At 30.0% G+C, this 18,153-nt stretch overlaps 1 protein-coding gene across 1 annotated transcript; it reads right to left on the bottom strand.

The window, feature by feature from the left end:
- Positions 1–15,731: 15,731 nt before the first annotated feature.
- Positions 15,732–16,967, bottom strand: LOC112280602 (eukaryotic translation initiation factor 1A). The gene has a single exon (XM_024516251.3). The coding sequence runs from the start codon at positions 16,791–16,793 to the stop codon at positions 16,356–16,358; it is 438 nt and encodes a 145-aa protein (XP_024372019.1). The 5' UTR covers positions 16,794–16,967; the 3' UTR covers positions 15,732–16,355.
- Positions 16,968–18,153: the final 1,186 nt, after the last annotated feature.

The following is an 18,153-nucleotide window of genomic DNA, read 5'->3' as shown; positions in this document are numbered from 1 at the left end:
TTTTCAAGCAACATGAAAACTTCTTAAAAAGCTTCTTAAGGTTGCTTTATCTTTATACAACATGAGAACTTCTCAAGAAGCTTCTTAATACCTAATATATATTAAAGTTAAGATTGAAGAGATCTTCAATCTTAATAATAGATCTCTTATAATTTTAACTCACATTTGTTGGTACTGATCTTATATTCATTTCATTTAATCAAGTTCTTAGTAGCTTTCTTGTTGAAACTATTTTGTTCAACTTCTTGTTTTGTTTCTTTCATTTTATATTCATGACAATTTGTCGAGATTGCCTTCTTATTAATATTAGAAATTAATCCTTCTTGATAGAGAGTAGATTATCCTTCTTCTTGAAGGCATCTAAGTACTTTAGAGATTGTAGAGTATATTCCTCTAAATTGGTATTATTTAAAAACTCCCCTTTTTTCTTTTAAGATGAATGGAGGTGAAGATGTTAGTATAGTTGAGTCTCTTGAGTCTAAAGATAGAAGTTATTATGAACACATTGAATGCTTTATCTTATAGAATTGCTGAAATTGAAGATTTTTGCAAGATTTCATGGTGATGCAAGACCAAGAGAAATTTAGCATATGATGCAACTACTTTCTCAAACTTCTACATCCAAGGAGGTGGTGGTACATGTACCTCAACAAGAAAATTTATCTATTCAATAGTATAAAGAGCCTTAGATTAGTCTTTTAAAAAAGTTAAATGACATATATTCCAAGTTTCAAAGGATTATTTATTAAATTTGATTAGTAACTTTTTTATAACTTAAGCACTATCTAATAGAAGAATCATGAGTTAGTTTAGTTGGAACCTTATTCACAATTCAAGTCTTATCTTGGTTTGTTCTTTTATTTGAAAAAAGATCTCTAATCTTGAACAACTTTGAAGCTTTTTTAGAAGCATTTGTAGAAGCATTTTGAGAACATGACAAGGCCCAATGGATGATAACAAAGATTCACTTATTATTTTAGGAGTCATATTTTGTATCAATTTATACATTTGATTTTAAGAAATTGGCTTGTGACATCAATTAGGATGAAGAAGTTCTTATAAATCAATTTTATTGGAGACTAAAGAATGATGTGATAAATTATTTTAGATTTTTGAAGATAGCATCGATTAAATACTTAACCTTTTGCATGATATTTATTAGATTTTTTTTATTGATTCCCACATATGCTCATTGATATCATAGTTGTTATTGTGTGATAACACAATTATATAGTGAAAAACAAAAATATAGATATTTTTGTAGAAGAGTCTAGTAGAAAGATGTAGTAAATAAAATAAAGATAAATTATAAAAAGGTAATAAAAGATTTAGTTTTAATATTATTTTTTTTAGAAGGAACTTCTATTTGTTTTGTAGAGGCATAAATGAGCCAAATCAAAGTAAATGAGATAAGAAATAACATAAGCACGTATAAGATAGAGCTAAGAGTAGATTTTGGCAAAATATACCTCAAGAAAGCCAAAAATTGATACCTAGAGAGGACCAGTTGTCAACTTGGATTGAAATCAAACTATAAGTCACAAAATTGTGCACCTACAATGAATCTTAAGTTCTTTGATAGATTAAAGAGCATGATTTGAAATAAGACTTGAAGAAAGATTTTTAAGAATTGATTTTATGTCAATTGAGTCAATATTGAATTTTTGAGGGATTTTCAAAATTAGTGATATTCTTGGTTGGTTTAGATTTTGAGAAATAAAAATATGTTTATAAACTTAAAGGTTTCTTGAGTTTTGTGGTATATTTATGCATAAATTATGGATAAAGTATTAGTGTTTTAGTTGTTAATGTATTTGTAAATTTTAAGATCAATCAAATAGTTAGATCGAAGTGTGTAAAGTTTTTTGTGGGTTGAGGTCTCAAAAATTGGAGTTTGAAGATTAGTGAGTATTTCTAAGATTTCTAGCAATCTATCAATTAGATTGAAGTGAATTTTTTTTGTGTGGATATTAGACTTGATTTCTAGTATTTTAGATAAAATTTAGGAGAAATTCAATGATTCAAATAGGAGATATTGGCATTAGAATTTCAACATTCAAATTGGAGTAAGAAGCCATTTAACACTTAATTAAATTATCTTGTTTTTTTTTTTTTTTTTTTTTTTTTTTTTTTCTCAATTGATAAGTACAATTGATTTCATCTTTCTTATGCTTTTTTCTAATTAAGATATTGAAAAGTGTAAAAAATTTGAATTCACATCAATAATTTAATTATTAATTATTGAGGTTCTATTTGCTATAGAGTTTGTTTAAAATCTAGGGTTTGTATTAGGATTGGTTTCTAATATTAAAAATGAATTTTTAATATTTCTTTAGAATTCTTTTTTTTTTCTTTAAAGATTTTTTTTTCTAATATTTCTATAAGATTATTGTCATATATTTAAAATTTTATTTTCATATTTTTTTAAGTTTTTTAATTTTTTTTAAAGATTAATTTAGGACTTAGGTGTCATATTCCTTTAATAAATTCTTTTAAATTTATTTTTGATTGGTTAAAATTTGATCAAGATTATTAAGGTCTACAAAAGGTTATTAAAGATTCTATTAGACTTGATAGAATTGTTCTTGCATTTCTACTTATCTTCTATTGTTGTGTGCTCAATATATTTTCAAGCAAAAAAACACATAATATAACACCATTCCAATGAATAAAATATTCAAACTTGCCTCTTTTTTGCCAAGAATCAAAGATCTTTTCAATTTCAATTTCTATAAGATTATCTATTTCAATGCAAGGTAATGATGGTATTAATATTCTTGAAATAATTGATTCTAAATAAGCCTAAAAATGAGATACATAAAAGACTAGATGCATCTTTATAGATGTGAGTAGTTCCAATTAATAAGCCACTAGATTGATTTGCTTTTGAATATAAAATAGTCTAAAATTTAATAATCGAACTTATTGCAAAGTCCATTGATCTTAATATTTTGTCAAAGAAGCCATACTTTATTTCCAACTTGAAAAGTAAAGAGTTCTTATTTAGATTCTTTTAAAGATTTTTTGTAAGAATCTTCAGTTGCTTACAAATGGAGCTTCAAAGTTAGGTAGAGCATTGACAATTATTTTGCAAGTTCTTTAAGTATTGGATTTCTATCCTTTGATGTACTTAAAAAAATCAAACTTTAGATTATAACCATAATTAAAGTAAAATAGTGCTTATTAAATTGAAGTATAAAAATATTATTATAAGCAAACTTTATTAAAGATAAATATAAGATCCAATCATCTTGTTGATAGTTGATGGTACATTATAAATACTGCTACAAAACTTGATTGATATATTTTATTTGACCATTGGTTTGAAGATAGAAGGCAAATAAACATTTGATATCCATCTTTAATATTTCAAAAAAAGATTTTAAAAATTTTGATATAAAATGAGGTCTTCAAATAAAAATGATATCTTTAGATAGGCCATAATATCAATATATAATACTAAAAAAGAATCTTGTTTTTTCTTCTTCAAAAATTACCTTTTTATAAGAGACAAAATATACCATATTTATAAGTTAATCTACAACAACGTAGATAGAATCAAATATAAATGATAGCAATAGATTAGTGATAAAATCTATTGATACTAAGCACCATGGTCACTTGAAGATTGATAATGGTTGTAGAAGTCCTTAAAGACAATGTCGAGAATTCTTAGATTTTGAACAAATGTCATATAAGAAGACAAAGTCCATCATGGTTTTTCACATTTCAAGCTACTAAAAATCTCAAGACATAAGATCTAATGTTTTATTAAATATAAAATGTCCTAAAGCTAAAAAATCATGATAAGATTGAAGAATACAAAGTTATGTTGTTCTTTTTGGAATATATAAATAATCTTTAAAATATAAAAGATCTTCTTTAAATTTGAACTTGTTGTTGTCAAGGTACTGCTTGATATTACATACTAATCAATCTTTAGCTAATATTGTACAAATTTATTTAAAAAAAATGAATCGTCATGTTAGAGATATGAACTATAAGATGATGCATAAACTAATGAAATATGTGTGAAAGAAAAATTAAAAAATTAAAAATAAAGAAGTACATATATTAAAATGAAATTGAAATAGCTTATTGCCAAAAGACCAGAAAACTTGTAACTCTTGAAACTACAGTAGAAGCAAGAAAGGAGTTGATAAGAGTGAAGAGGGCTTCACTCTTGTCTCTATATATACTATCTAATTAGAGGCTATATGGCGATGTTCTATAGGTCCTCTAATATGTGTTGACTTTCTAGGACACATGCCTTGACTTACAAGGCAAGTTTTTTTACATGTGTGCCACATAATTAGCTTGTTCTTCAAGCTATCAACATATATGGTACATGATTATTTTTTTGACTAAGTTTTTAACCTAAAAATCAACAATGGATATCTATAAAGTCAATGTAGCATCTATAAAGCTTCTAAGAAGCTTTTTTATAAGTTATTGTAGAATTAACTTACTTCTATTTACTTCTACCTATTTATACAAGTAATTATTGGCTTACATGTATATATCTATGATATTATCCTCCCTTCTAGAGACGATTTCTATGAGAAGCGGTCATCATATGTTGAAAAAATCTATAATGTAAAAAATTGTATTTGCCACATACTCAAATCTTTGTTCTCTTTGAAGATGGTTGATAGGGCCTCTCAACCATTGATAATATCTCATACCAAGGTGGAAAGACCACCTTGTTATTTGGTCATTATTGAGGCCTTCATAACTTCCTTCAAATAAAATATTTGAAACACCATGAAGAGTTATTTTTACCTCTAATAAAATTATCACACATTGAGAGTTTCTACTAAGGTCGTGATACCAAAAGCGTTATATCTTGTCATCTATTCAAGAAAAAATATGTCATTCTTGAAGATCTTCATTTCAATTGCTTCATCTTGAAGGTTGTGACAATTGCAATATTTTATCCGGCAGCTCAACAAACAAAGGCTTTTCAATCGAATTTGCTAGTTGTTGATTTTCTATTTCTATAGCATAATAAATACAAAGAAGCTACAAATAAGGATTGAAAGTAAAATGTTATCTTGCCTAAATCTTGTTTCTTTTATAGAAAAGATTTTCATCTTGATTTTGATGGATGTTGTCAATGAAAAGTCTCTACCTTTTTTGTTGCATTTGCAAGATTCTTTTTTGGCTTCTATGTGTGTTTACTAATATTGTATCCATTTCAATGAACAAGATATTTCAACTTATTTTGGCACCGCCTTAAGTCTAAGACTTCTTCCACTTCAAATTCTTCATTATTATCCACTTTTATAGCAAGAAGTGGCACTTGTCTTCTTCTTGGTATGTCTACTTTCTTATATGGTTAAAGAAGAGATACATAGAATATTAGATGGATTTTCATTGACTTTAGTACGTATAAACAATATGCAACTAGATTGATTTGTACAAAAATAGAAAATGGTCAAAGCTTACAATAGTCCAACTTGTCACAAAGACGAGTAGTCTTGATATTACAATAAAGTAATCATCCTTTGTCATCCATGTGGAATGGTGGTTGTTTCTTTCAATAGACATTTGCATTGATCTTTTAATGTTCTTAAGCTTCTTTTAACTATATCTTTGTTGTTGCTATAGCTTTGATAAATAATTTGCCAAATCTTTTGTTGCAGGATTATTAACTTTTGAAAAGTCAAAAGTATCAAGTTGTGGATGATAACCATAATTGGCAAAGAAAGGTGTTTGTTTTACAAAAAATGTACCACATTATTATAAGCAAACTTTGCCAATGGCAAAAGAGTTGTGTAATCATTGTATTGACAATTGATGGTACATCTTAAATACTGCTCTAAAACTTGATTAACAAGCTCCTTTTGTCTATTAATTTGAAGATAGAATGTCGAAGATAGTTTAATATCTATATTAAAAATCTTGAAAAGAATCCGCCAAAATCTTGATACAAACTCTGTTCTCCTATCGAAAATAATATCCTTGGATAATCTATGATAACAATAGATGTTGTCAAGAAAAAATTTAGTTGTTTCTTCACCTATGATAGATTTTATACATGGTATAAAATGTGCCATCTTAGTAAAATGATCTATTATTACAAATATAGAGTCATAAGAACTTGAGATTAGAAGATCTATGATAAAATCTATAGAAATAGAAGACCATGGTTGTTTTAGAATGGATAATGGTTGAAAAAATCCATAAGATTGATGACGAGGAGTTTTTGAACTTGAGCAAACGTCGCATGAATGAACAAAGTCTTTTACACCCTTCCACATTTGTGCCCACTAAAAATCTCTAAATATAAGCTCTAAAATCTTGTTGTATCCAAAATGTCCTACTACTAAAAAGTCGTGATGTCCTTGAACAACATGTAATCATGTTTTTTTTTTGAAAAATATAATCGACCTTCAAAATAGAGTAGGTTATTATTGAACTCAAACTTAGAAGTATCTTGGAACTTAGAAGAAGGATTCTTAATATTGTGAACAAGAGGATCAAAAGACATACTTGATTGGATTTGTTTCACAAGGATTGAATTAACAGTCAATGTTGATTTCATTACTCGAAGATGAGAATGCTCTAGCTTCAAGAGAATCATTTTTTGTTGATCAAAATATACATTTCTTTCTTTTGGTGTAAGATAAGAATATCTAGAAATGGCGTCTATTAAACCTTGTTGTTTTATAAGTTGATATGTGATCTTGAAATCAAATCTTGATAAAGACATGCTCCAATGGACTTGGTGACGATTTAAAATACGTGCTGATATAAAGTACTTGAGATTCTTATGGTCCATATATATGATGACTGGATTGGAAGCGCCTTCTAGATGATGATGCCATTCTTGAAATAAATCCATGATTGCAAGAAGTTCTTTATTGTGGATTTCATATTTAATCTCGACTATTAAAAATTTTCTAAAATAAAATTCTATTGAGTGAAGTCTATTATTTATTTCCATTTATAATAATACAGCACCCAAAGCAAAGTCTCATGCATCTACTTGTATAAAAAATACCTTAAAAAAGTCAACACAATACAAAATTGGTGCAAAAATAAAAGTTGACTTCAAAGCTTCAAAAGATGCTTCAGCTTCTTTGCTCCACTCAAATTTGTCTTTGCAAGTCAAACGTATAAGTGGAATTACAACTCAAAAGAAGTCTTTAATAAAGATTTGATAATAGATGGCAAAGCTCAAAAAGCATTAGACATCTCTTATCATATTTGAAATCTTCTAATCCATAATAGTTTGAACTTTCTTAAGATCCATCACAAGTCCAACATTTGAAATGATGTATCCTAAGAAGTCGACTTCAGTAGTGTGGAGTACATACTTTTTTATCTTGGCATAGAATCACGCATCTCTTAATTTTTGTAACACGCAACAAATATAAAGTTTATATTTATCTCTATTTGTAGAATAGATCAAGATGTTGTCCAGATATCAGACAATAAAATCATCTAAAAATTCTCAAAAAACATCATTTATTAGATGTTGAAAAGTTGCTGATGGATTTGTAAGTCGGAAAGGCATGAAGTTGTATTCAAAATATCCATAATTACTTCAAAAAGTAGTCTTTCATTCATCTCTTTCTTTAATACTTACTAAATTGTAAGCTCTCTATAGATCTATTTTTGTATAGATCTCAACTTGATTTAATTGATCAAAAAGTTTAGATATCAAAAATAGATGATATCTATTCTTGATGGTGATCTTCTTGAATCCTCGATAGTTGATATACATTTGCAATGATCCATCTTTCTTCTTTACAAAAAAGATTGGAGCTTCTATTAGTAATTTAGAATAGTGTATGAAGTTCTTAGCCAGATTCTCTTCAATATATTTCTTGAATTCAGCTAGTTCATTTTGTGATAAACTATAGATTGGTCCAAATGGCGATTGTACTTCTTCTTGAAAGTCAATTGAGCACTCACAGGGACAACATTTTGGAAGAGTATCTACATTCTTCTTCTTGAATACATCTTGAAACTCTTGATATTGGCTTAGAATGCCACTTCAAGTCTTTGTATCATTAGAAATATGTGTAGCGTAAATAATATAAGGTGATTCTTCTTTGGTAACATACAAGAAAGCTCTCACACGTACAAACACAAGTTTTATTGTACTAAACTTATGACTTTTATTGGATTAATTTCACTCTTAATTATACTTTTAAAAAAGTCAAGAGTATGAAAAATCCAATCTATGTAAAGATTATAGTTTTCTAACCACAATAAACCTAAAATGATTGGATTATAGGGAGATCTAATTATATTAAAGATTTACAATTACTATGATCATTTATTGCTACATCTATAGGAAGTATTTTATGAGTAACATCTCTAGAAGATAACGGACGACCATCTATGATTTCTATATGAATAGGTTTAGTTTTTTGTACTAATAATATTTTATGATTTTTAACGAATTCTACGTCTAAAAAACAAGCTGAGGTTCTTGAATCTATTAAGATGAAGGCTTTATAATTGTTAGGTCCTAAATATACATCTATTATAAAACAAAGAGAGGGTTCTGAGGAGACGATAGGACCTTCATTAGAAATTCAAAAAACCAATTAACACATTTTACAGCAAAGTTAATTACTTGATTGAATGTTTGAGGATCACGTAAGTTGAACATCAATTTTTTTACTTCATATTGTAATCTATAGAAAAATTGGCTAATAAGTACAATATCATCGCACTTGATATTAGTTGTAAGTTGTCAAAACTAGGAAGTATATAATGTTACAAATTGATTGCTTTATTGCATAATATAGATTTTGTTGGTTGCAACATGATTTGCATCATGGTCTTCATACATAGACCAAAATTTGGCCAAAAATGCCTTCAAATCATCTAATATTAGATCTCATCGTTCAAAAAAACATGAAAACCATAAAAGTGCTGAACCTAAAAGAAGTGTACTAATAAATCTAGCTTGTAATCCTAGAATTAGATAGCTTTAAGGTTGAAGTTCAATCACAAGTTGTACTTGATTGACAAATCCTTGAAATTTGGATCTTGTACCATCAAACTTCTCGAGCATTGCAACTCTTGCTTCTCTAATACTTAAAGGATGGTCTACTATGGATAGAAGGACATGATTTGGTGCATATATTAAGGCGGCTCTAATCATCTCTATATCTTCACTTCCTACCATTCTTGTTGATCCTTGTGATAGTAAGCTAAGTTGATGCATCGGAAGCATAAATTTCCTCAATTGCTCTTACATTTGTGCCATTGCACTCTCCATTTCAACAAGCTCTGCTATAATAACACTCAGAAAAAATATCTAGTACCACTCAAGTCAAGTAGAAGAAAGGACTTGAGGACAAAGAAAGTAGTAAGAACAATATTAGTTTAGAAGAAGATAATTTATAACTTCTAATATTCTTATGTGTTATCATGAGAAAAAAATAACCTATTCTTAATCAAGATAAGACAAAGCTTTGATATTATAAGTGTACTCTTGTTAATTTGTTAAGAACATGAACTATAAGATGATGCATAAACCAATGAAATCTGTGTCAAAAAAAAGTAAAAAAATAGAAATAAAGAAGTACATATATTAAAAAGAAATTGGAATGGCTTATTGCTAAAAGACAAAAAAACTTAAGACTCTTAAAACTAGACTAAAAGCAAGAAAGGACTTGACAAGAGTGAAGAAGGCTTTATTCTTGTCTCTATATATACTATCTAACTAGGGGCTATGTGGCAATGTTCTATAGGACCTCCAATATGTGTTGACTTTGTAAGACACATGCCTTAAATTATAAGGCAAGTTTTTCTATATATCCACTATATAGTTAGCTTGGTCCTTAAGCTAATAACATGTGTGGCACATGGCCAACTTGATGCCTATATTTTTAATCCAAAAAGTCAATTAAAGTCATTTATAAAGTCAAAAAAATATCTATAAAGCTTCTAGGAAGCTTTCATAGAAGATATTATAGAATTAACTTACTTTTATCTACTTCTATTTCTATTTATTTATACAAGTAATTATTGGCTTACATGTGAATGTCCGTGACACATACATAACTATAAAATTAGCACAAAGATAAATTTTTTTATGATTTAAAGTATTGTATATTATCAATGAAATATTATTTCTTTGATCTTTGGAATAAGATATGATCTCTTTGATAAAGCGTTTAATAATTCTTGCTGCTTTTTTAATTGATATGTAATCACAAAATCAAAATGAGATAATGACATATTCCAACTTGTTTGATTGCAATTCAAAACCTAATTTGACATAAAATATTCTAATTTTTTGTGATCTGTATATATAATCATAAGATATTTAATGCCTTCTAATAAGTAATACCATTTTAAGAAAGAATCTATAATCACAAGAATCTCTTTATTGGAAATTTTTTTAATTGATCTTCATAGCTACAAATTTTTTAGAATAAAATAAAATTGAGTCAAGCTTCCCATCTTTTTTTATATATGATAGTATAGCTCCTAATAAAAAGTCAAAAGTATCAATCTTAAAATAAAAGGCCTTTATAAAATTTGGATGCATTAAAATTGGGGTTGTATTAAAAGCTACCTTCAAATCTTGAAAATCCTTTTGTGCTTGAAGTCTCTATTTGAATTTATCTTTGGATGTCAATTGAGTAAGAAGATCAGTAATTTGAAAGTAATTCTTTATAAATATTTTATAGAAATTAGCAAACCTAGGAAAATATTGTACATCTCATATTGTCTTTGGAATTTTTCACTTCATTACAGCTCAAATTTTCTTAAGATCCATCAATAAGCCTTCATTAGATATAACATATCCAAGTAATATTACTTTTGGCTAATAGAATATACATTTCTTCTATTTGGCATATAATCTTATATTCTATAACTTTTGTAAGATTAATCTCATATATTTTTTATATTCTTTTATACTCTTAGAAAAAATTAAGATATTACTAAGATAGCAAACAACAAACTTGTTTGAAAATTCTAGAAAAATATCATTTATCAAATGCTATAATATAATTAGAGCATGTATCAATAAAAAAGGCCTGAGATTATATTCAAAATATCCATACTCTATTAAAAATATTCTCTTCTATTCATCTCCTTCTTTAATTTGTATCAAATTGTACGTTCTATAGAAATCTATTCTAATGTACATCTTAGCTTGACCAAGTTGCTCCAAAAACCTTGATATTAAAAATAACGAGTAATAATCCTTCACCATTATTTTGTTGAAGCTAAGATAAAAAATATACATTTATAAAGATCTATTTTTTTTTTTCTTTATGAAAAATATTAGTACATCTATTAGAGATTTGGAATGTCAAATAAAGTTTTTTGCAAGATTTTTATCAATATAATCTTTTAATATCATAAGCTTGTTTTTTGATAAGTTGTAGATTGGACCAAATAGTGGTTGAGTTCTTTCTTAAAGCTCAATGGTACAATCATACAAATGATGTCTCAAAAATATGTCAACATTTTTTTTTTGAAGATATCTTAAAATCTCTTATATTATTTTGGAATAGCTATTGGCAAGCTTACTTCTTTATGAACTAAATTTGCATAAATGAAAAATGGCATCTCTTTCTTAGTCGATTTCATAAAAGCTTTTGCTGCAAGAAATAAGGAATTTGACTTTGTTATTGATGACTTTTTGATAAATTTTTTTCAAAAGAATTCTATGGAAAATTTAACCTTATAAAGCCTTCAATCTATAGATGGATTATATACATGTATAAAATTTAACCTTATAAATTCTCCAATCTTTTTAACCATAAAAGTCCTAAAATGATATGATTAGATGGATTTTTAATAATATTAAATATTATTTTGCTATTATGGCCTTCAAATGATATATTTAATAATATAGTCTCATGAATAATATTACTTGAAGATAAAGATTGACCATTTATTATTTCTATGTATATAAGTTTTGGCTTTTATACTGAAGGGATTTTATGAAGTTTAGAAAATTCTTCATCTAAAAAGTAAGGAAATGTTCTTGAATCTAATAAGGCATTTGTTTGAAGTTTTTTTGAACTAAGAAAAAAAGATATAATAGAACAACATGTAGACTGGGCAGAGAAAGAAGGACCTTGATAAATTTGAGGTGTTGAAATGTTCAATTATATGCTTTCTATTGTGGCTGAATTTCTTTCTTTTCTAAACAATTAAACTCCTAGTCTTAGTTTTAAGTTGTTTCTTTGGACAATTCTAAGATTATTGACCTATTTTATTTTATTATAAGAATAGGCCTTATTAAAATTGATGCTTCTTTTCTTCTATTGTAAGAGATTTAAACCATATTGCATCAATTTAAATATTTTTAGCTTCAACGTGTGGATGTAATATATTTACTGAAGCAAGAAAGTACAAATTTCTAATGCATTGTTTTGCCAAAATCCATGAATTTTGATCTTGACAACATTGTAATAATTAAGAATTGCACATCAAATCTTGGTTGAAAGCTTCATTGAATGCTTGAGGATTAAAAAAAAAATTATAATAGATTTATCACATCATTCTCTAGTCTCCAATAAAATTGATTTATAAGAACTTCTTCATCCTAATTGATGTCACAAGCCAATTTCTTAAAATCAAATGTATAAATTGATACAAAATATGACTCCTAAAATAATAAGTGAATCTTTATTATCATCCATTGGGCCTTGTCATGTTCTCAAAATGCTTCTACAAATGCTTCTAAAAAAGCTTCAAAGTTGTTCAAGATTAGAGATCTTTTTTCAAATAAAAGAACAAACCAAGATAAGACTTGAATTGTGAATAAGGTTCCAACTAAACTAACTCATGATTCTTCTATTAGATAGTGCTTAAGTTATAAAAAAGTTACTAATCAAATTTAATAAATAATCCTTTGAAACTTGGAATATATGTCATTTAACTTTTTTAAAAGACTAATCTAAGGCTCTTTATACTATTGAATAGATAAATTTTCTTGTTGAGGTACATGTACCACCACCTCCTTGGATGTAGAAGTTTGAGAAAGTAGTTGCATCATATGCTAAATTTCTCTTGGTCTTGCATCACCATGAAATCTTGCAAAAATCTTCAATTTCAGCAATTCTATAAGATAAAGCATTCAATGTGTTCATAATAACTTCTATCTTTAGACTCAAGAGACTCAACTATACTAACATCTTCACCTCCATTCATCTTAAAAGAAAAAAGGGGAGTTTTTAAATAATACCAATTTAGAGGAATATACTCTACAATCTCTAAAGTACTTAGATGCCTTCAAGAAGAAGGATAATCTACTCTCTATCAAGAAGGATTAATTTCTAATATTAATAAGAAGGCAATCTCGACAAATTGTCATGAATATAAAATGAAAGAAACAAAACAAGAAGTTGAACAAAATAGTTTCAACAAGAAAGCTACTAAGAACTTGATTAAATGAAATGAATATAAGATCAGTACCAACAAATGTGAGTTAAAATTATAAGAGATCTATTATTAAGATTGAAGATCTCTTCAATCTTAACTTTAATATATATTAGGTATTAAGAAGCTTCTTGAGAAGTTCTCATGTTGTATAAAGATAAAGCAACCTTAAGAAGCTTTTTAAGAAGTTTTCATGTTGCTTGAAAAAGAAGCAAATTTAAGAAGCTTCTTAAGAAGTTTTCATGTTGCTTGAAGATGAAGCAATTCTAAAAAGCTTCTTAGATAATTTCCTTAATTTTCTTAGAATTTTCTAAAATCTGTTGGAATATTTTAAGAACCATTTAGAACCATCTAAAGTATTTTAAGAATCTCTCTAAAATCTTATAGAACCTTTTAAAATCTAATAGAATAATACTAAAATATTTCTAAAATTTTCCAGTTAAATGTTTGTAATACTTATGTTCAACTTCTTATTTGATCTCTTACATTGTATTTGCATGATATCTCTCTAAGAAGAATAAATATAACATGGTCTAATTATAAGTGTTGAGAGATTGGAGGATTTGATCAAATTGACTTTAAAAAGGTGACTAAATGTTGTTACAAAATATATGATAGATATCACAGATATACATATTTATTTTGATAATTATGTATGTAATTAGGTAGAAGTAGGTAAAAGTATATCATTTTTATAATATTTTTTAAAGAAGTTTCATAGAAGCTTTGTAGAAATGATTTTGACTTTACATATGATTGATAGGTTTAAAATTTGATTAATAGGTTAAAAATTTGGTCAATAAGATGACCATTTGTCATATGTATTGGTAGCTTGTGGAACAAGTTTATTATGTGGCACACATATAGAAAACATGATACGTGTCTTGCAAAGTCAACATGAGTTGGAAGTCTCATAAAAGATCATTACATAGATCTTAATAAGATTATATATGTAGAGGCAAGACTAAAGCCTTCTTCATTCTTATCAATGCCTTTCTAGTCATTAATCTTATTTCAAAACTTTTCAATCTTTTTGTCTGTGGCAATAGCTATTCTAATTCAATATATTATCATCTTTAAGTGACTTTTGAATCTTTTCAAGTGATATAAGAGTGTATTGAGTTTTCTTTCTTTGAGATTCATGTCCTTGACAATAGGTGCTCTTCAACTTAAAATTGTTAATATCAACCAATTAAATAGATTTGGAATAATAAACGCCATTTTAAAAGTTCTATGAAAATAGCACTTTGATTGTTTATGGACCTTTACTCCAATTTACAAATGGTATGTGGATCAAAATTTTAGAATAAGATTGGCAAAATCTAATGACAAATGAGTTTCAATCTTAGGCTTAAATTTCCATCTTTCTTGTATCTTACATAACAAAACTTGGCCAAATAATTCTTCAAAGAAACCTTGTCAACAAATAGAATTTCCTTTTTGAAGAAGACTTCTCTTTCAACTAGAATGACATTTGATCTAAATTCTAATTCCAAAAAGAAAAAAAAATATTTGACTTATATAATACAAAAGTGTGATAGTTAATACTTAGAGAAGACAGGCTAATCCAACTATTAATATTGATTGTGCATTATAATCCAACTATTAATATTGATTGTGAAACTATTCTACATAGGTTATGGAAGTATTAGTTAGTTGCAAAATTTAGAATTGAACCACATCCTATTACAAACTCGCCTAAAACTTGTAGGAATGAAGATCTTAGAAAACATTCTTATAGAAATAAGCTATCTTTGAAAGAAAGCCTCTTCCACAAATTACATACTTTTACAAAATATAGTTGCTACTTAGAGATCTATGTTTGTGGACTATATAAAAGCATGTTTTGAAATTAATTAGTAAAATACAAAAAAAATCCTTAATTAACAATTAGGAAGAAATTGGCAGTACATATTAAACATGAGACTACACTCCTTGAGAAATGGGGCAAATCATGAATGATAAAACACCTTCTTGGCACAAGATCAAACCAAACAATAAAATGGAATTTTAGAAAATCATGAACGGATTAATTATACCTAAAAGTAGAAGTCTTAGTTGATAGTTACTTCACTCAGCATGCTCATTCCATCTCTTTGGAATTAGGAGCTAAGAAGTCAATTCATTAACCATGATCCACTGTATCCATGCACTGAATATACCCCATCTTTGTGTCAAAAACACAAAAAACAACAAAACAAAACAATGTGCCATCCAACATCTGTGTAAAAATAGAAATAAAGCCAAAACTAGATCTAAGAAGATGATGGCAACTTAAGTGATTGTAAAATATACAATAGTACAAGGTTATTAGGATGACCGTCTTAATTTCATAGCTCAGAAAAAACAGTCTTGAATTGTTTAGAATAATGCCCTCAACAATACATAAAAATCAATAGTTTTTACATGATTCTCTTTCACCTTTCCATTGTAATAGCACTGAACGCAATGATCTAGAAGTCTCTTTACAAGGTACTACATCTCAGTGGCTGTTGGTAAACACTGTTGCGCAACCAAAAGGGACAGACTTTATGCCTGCACTTGATACGCATTCAGCCACTTGATTGCACAATATTGATGTGACCTCTCCGGGTCCTCCTTCCAAGCACCAGCAACGTGAGTGACGGAACATCGCAAAAACAAAACACATGCAGTCTGAATTCATAAATATCCCACTTCCAGGACTTCCAGGACACCCACTTCCCGGTCCTTCCACCCTATTCCCCAACCACGGACGCCCTGCTACCACATAACTCCACTAAATCGCCCTCCATACTCCATCGCCATGTACACTTCGCACTTCCGTTCCGTCTCTTCGCAGACCGGGAATCTCACCAACTTGTCCACCAGAGCTTCGTCCCTGTTCCTACGAACATAAACATCATCGACACTTAGGGTTACCACCCCCCCCCCCCCCCCCCCCCACCTCCCACGCCCTCCGCTGCGTACGCCCCCAACACAAACCCAGCGTCGCACCCTCCTCAAATCTTGTCGATGTCTTCATCCTCGAATTCCACGTAGTCGTCACCGCCACCGTCTTCCTCATCGTCCATGCCTCCGGCGATACCCTCGTTCAGACGCACGTTCTCGGGCAGCTCGCTGTACGCCTTCAAAAGCCTGGCCTCGTCCGGCTGGTACTTCAGAATCACGTCCGCCTTGTCGTCCTGGTAATCTCTCAGACCCACCAATATGATGTCCCCCGACGCAATCCACACCTTTTTGTGCATCTTCCCCCGGATGTGGCAAAGCCGCTTAGTCCCATCGATGCACAGCGCCTCGCACCGCCCGTTCCCGAGCATCCTCAACACCTGCGCGTACTCCTGCCCATCCTCCTTGAACACCAGCTCCCGCTTCTCGTCCTCCGCCTCGTTCTTTCCTCTCTTCCGGTTCTTTCCTCCCTTTCCCTTGTTCTTCGGCATCCTTGCGGCTTCTCCTCACGCCCAAGTGCAACACCAATTCCTCCTCAGACCACCAAATCCTGGGGTGCGTCCACTGGGTCGCGGTTCGCACACGGATCCGCACTCGCAGCGGGGCTGCACCAAGCCTGAATGAAGCTCCTGGCTGGCTATGGATGGTAGTAGGGCGCAGCACGCACTAAAGGCACACTCACTCACTCGCACACAGCGAAAGCGGGCCGAGAGGCGGGTGCCTGTGGCCGCGTGAGGAGGACCCGTGACCGTCTTCTCACCCACCGCTAAAAGCCCTACCGGGTGAACGTGACCGTCCCCTCCCTCCCCACCCGCGTTCGTTCCTTCCTTTGTTCGTTGGTTCGTTCCGACCCGGGGAGAGTAGTTTTGGGGATGGTTCCACAGTGTGATTGTCCAGTCGATTGATCTTCATGGTGTGATCCCAGTTTTGGAAGTGAGATGCGGTGCTGCAAGTGCTCTCGCGTCGAACATTCCGGGTGCCTCGGTGCTTGGGCTCAGACGGGGCGATGGGATGGTTGCTTGAGCCTCACTGCCTCATCTTGGCTTGTGAGTGTGCGAACCAGCGTTAAGCACTGGACCATACCTACGGCTGCCACAGGGGAGTCGTCATGGCTACGTGGTCGCTTTGCTCCTACAGCCTCGTGTGGAAGTGAGAAGTTGATGTTTCTCACACCGTTGAAAGAGAATGCAATAGGTTAGGCATGGGAAGTTCTCCAGTTTATTTTTTTACATATTTTGCTTTACATAAAGACACATAACAGTGTATACTTGATGCTTTGAATAAGTAGAAAACAATTAAAGAAGAAGGATCAACCTACATCCAACAACTATTTACATGGATGTAAAAGTGGCTGTATTAAAGTATGGACGTAATTAATACTATGTTTGTATATTATTGTTAATTATTAATCCTTATAATGGTATTCTTTGGTTCCATGTAATGATATAATTGGTTCTTGCATTGATTGTATTTATTTGTTATTTATGTCTTATCATCTTTTTGAAAATAGAAAAATTTCAAGTATCATCAATGTTTATGCTAATGGATATTGCCAACAATGCTCAATGTTCAAATATTATCTTTTGTATCTACTTTGTATTGTGTTAGATACAATTAATGCTCTCTATGTTAATGCTCTCTAGCCAATGCTATACATAAATAGTAGACTTTTGCAAGTATTTCTCACAACAACATTAGAGTTTAGTATATCCAATTTATGATCTAATATATTGAGTCGGAAAGTATTTAGAGAGTTTTTAGATCATGAATCTCAAAGTAGAGTCAGATCAACTATTTTAACTTTAGCAACCTTTGCAAGATCATCTTCAAGATGAAGTTGGACCTTCTTAA

This window comes from Physcomitrium patens, chromosome 3, assembly GCF_059467195.1.
Source record: "Physcomitrium patens ecotype Gransden chromosome 3, ASM5946719v1, whole genome shotgun sequence".
NCBI classification, from domain to species: Eukaryota; Viridiplantae; Streptophyta; class Bryopsida; order Funariales; family Funariaceae; genus Physcomitrium; species Physcomitrium patens.
This window is presented reverse-complemented; position numbering and strand designations above follow the sequence as displayed.

Bases quoted from the DNA above. Each gene is read 5' to 3' on its own strand.
- LOC112280602 (XM_024516251.3), bottom strand. From the start codon at position 16,793: ATGCCGAAGAACAAGGGAAAGGGAGGAAAGAACCGGAAGAGAGGAAAG.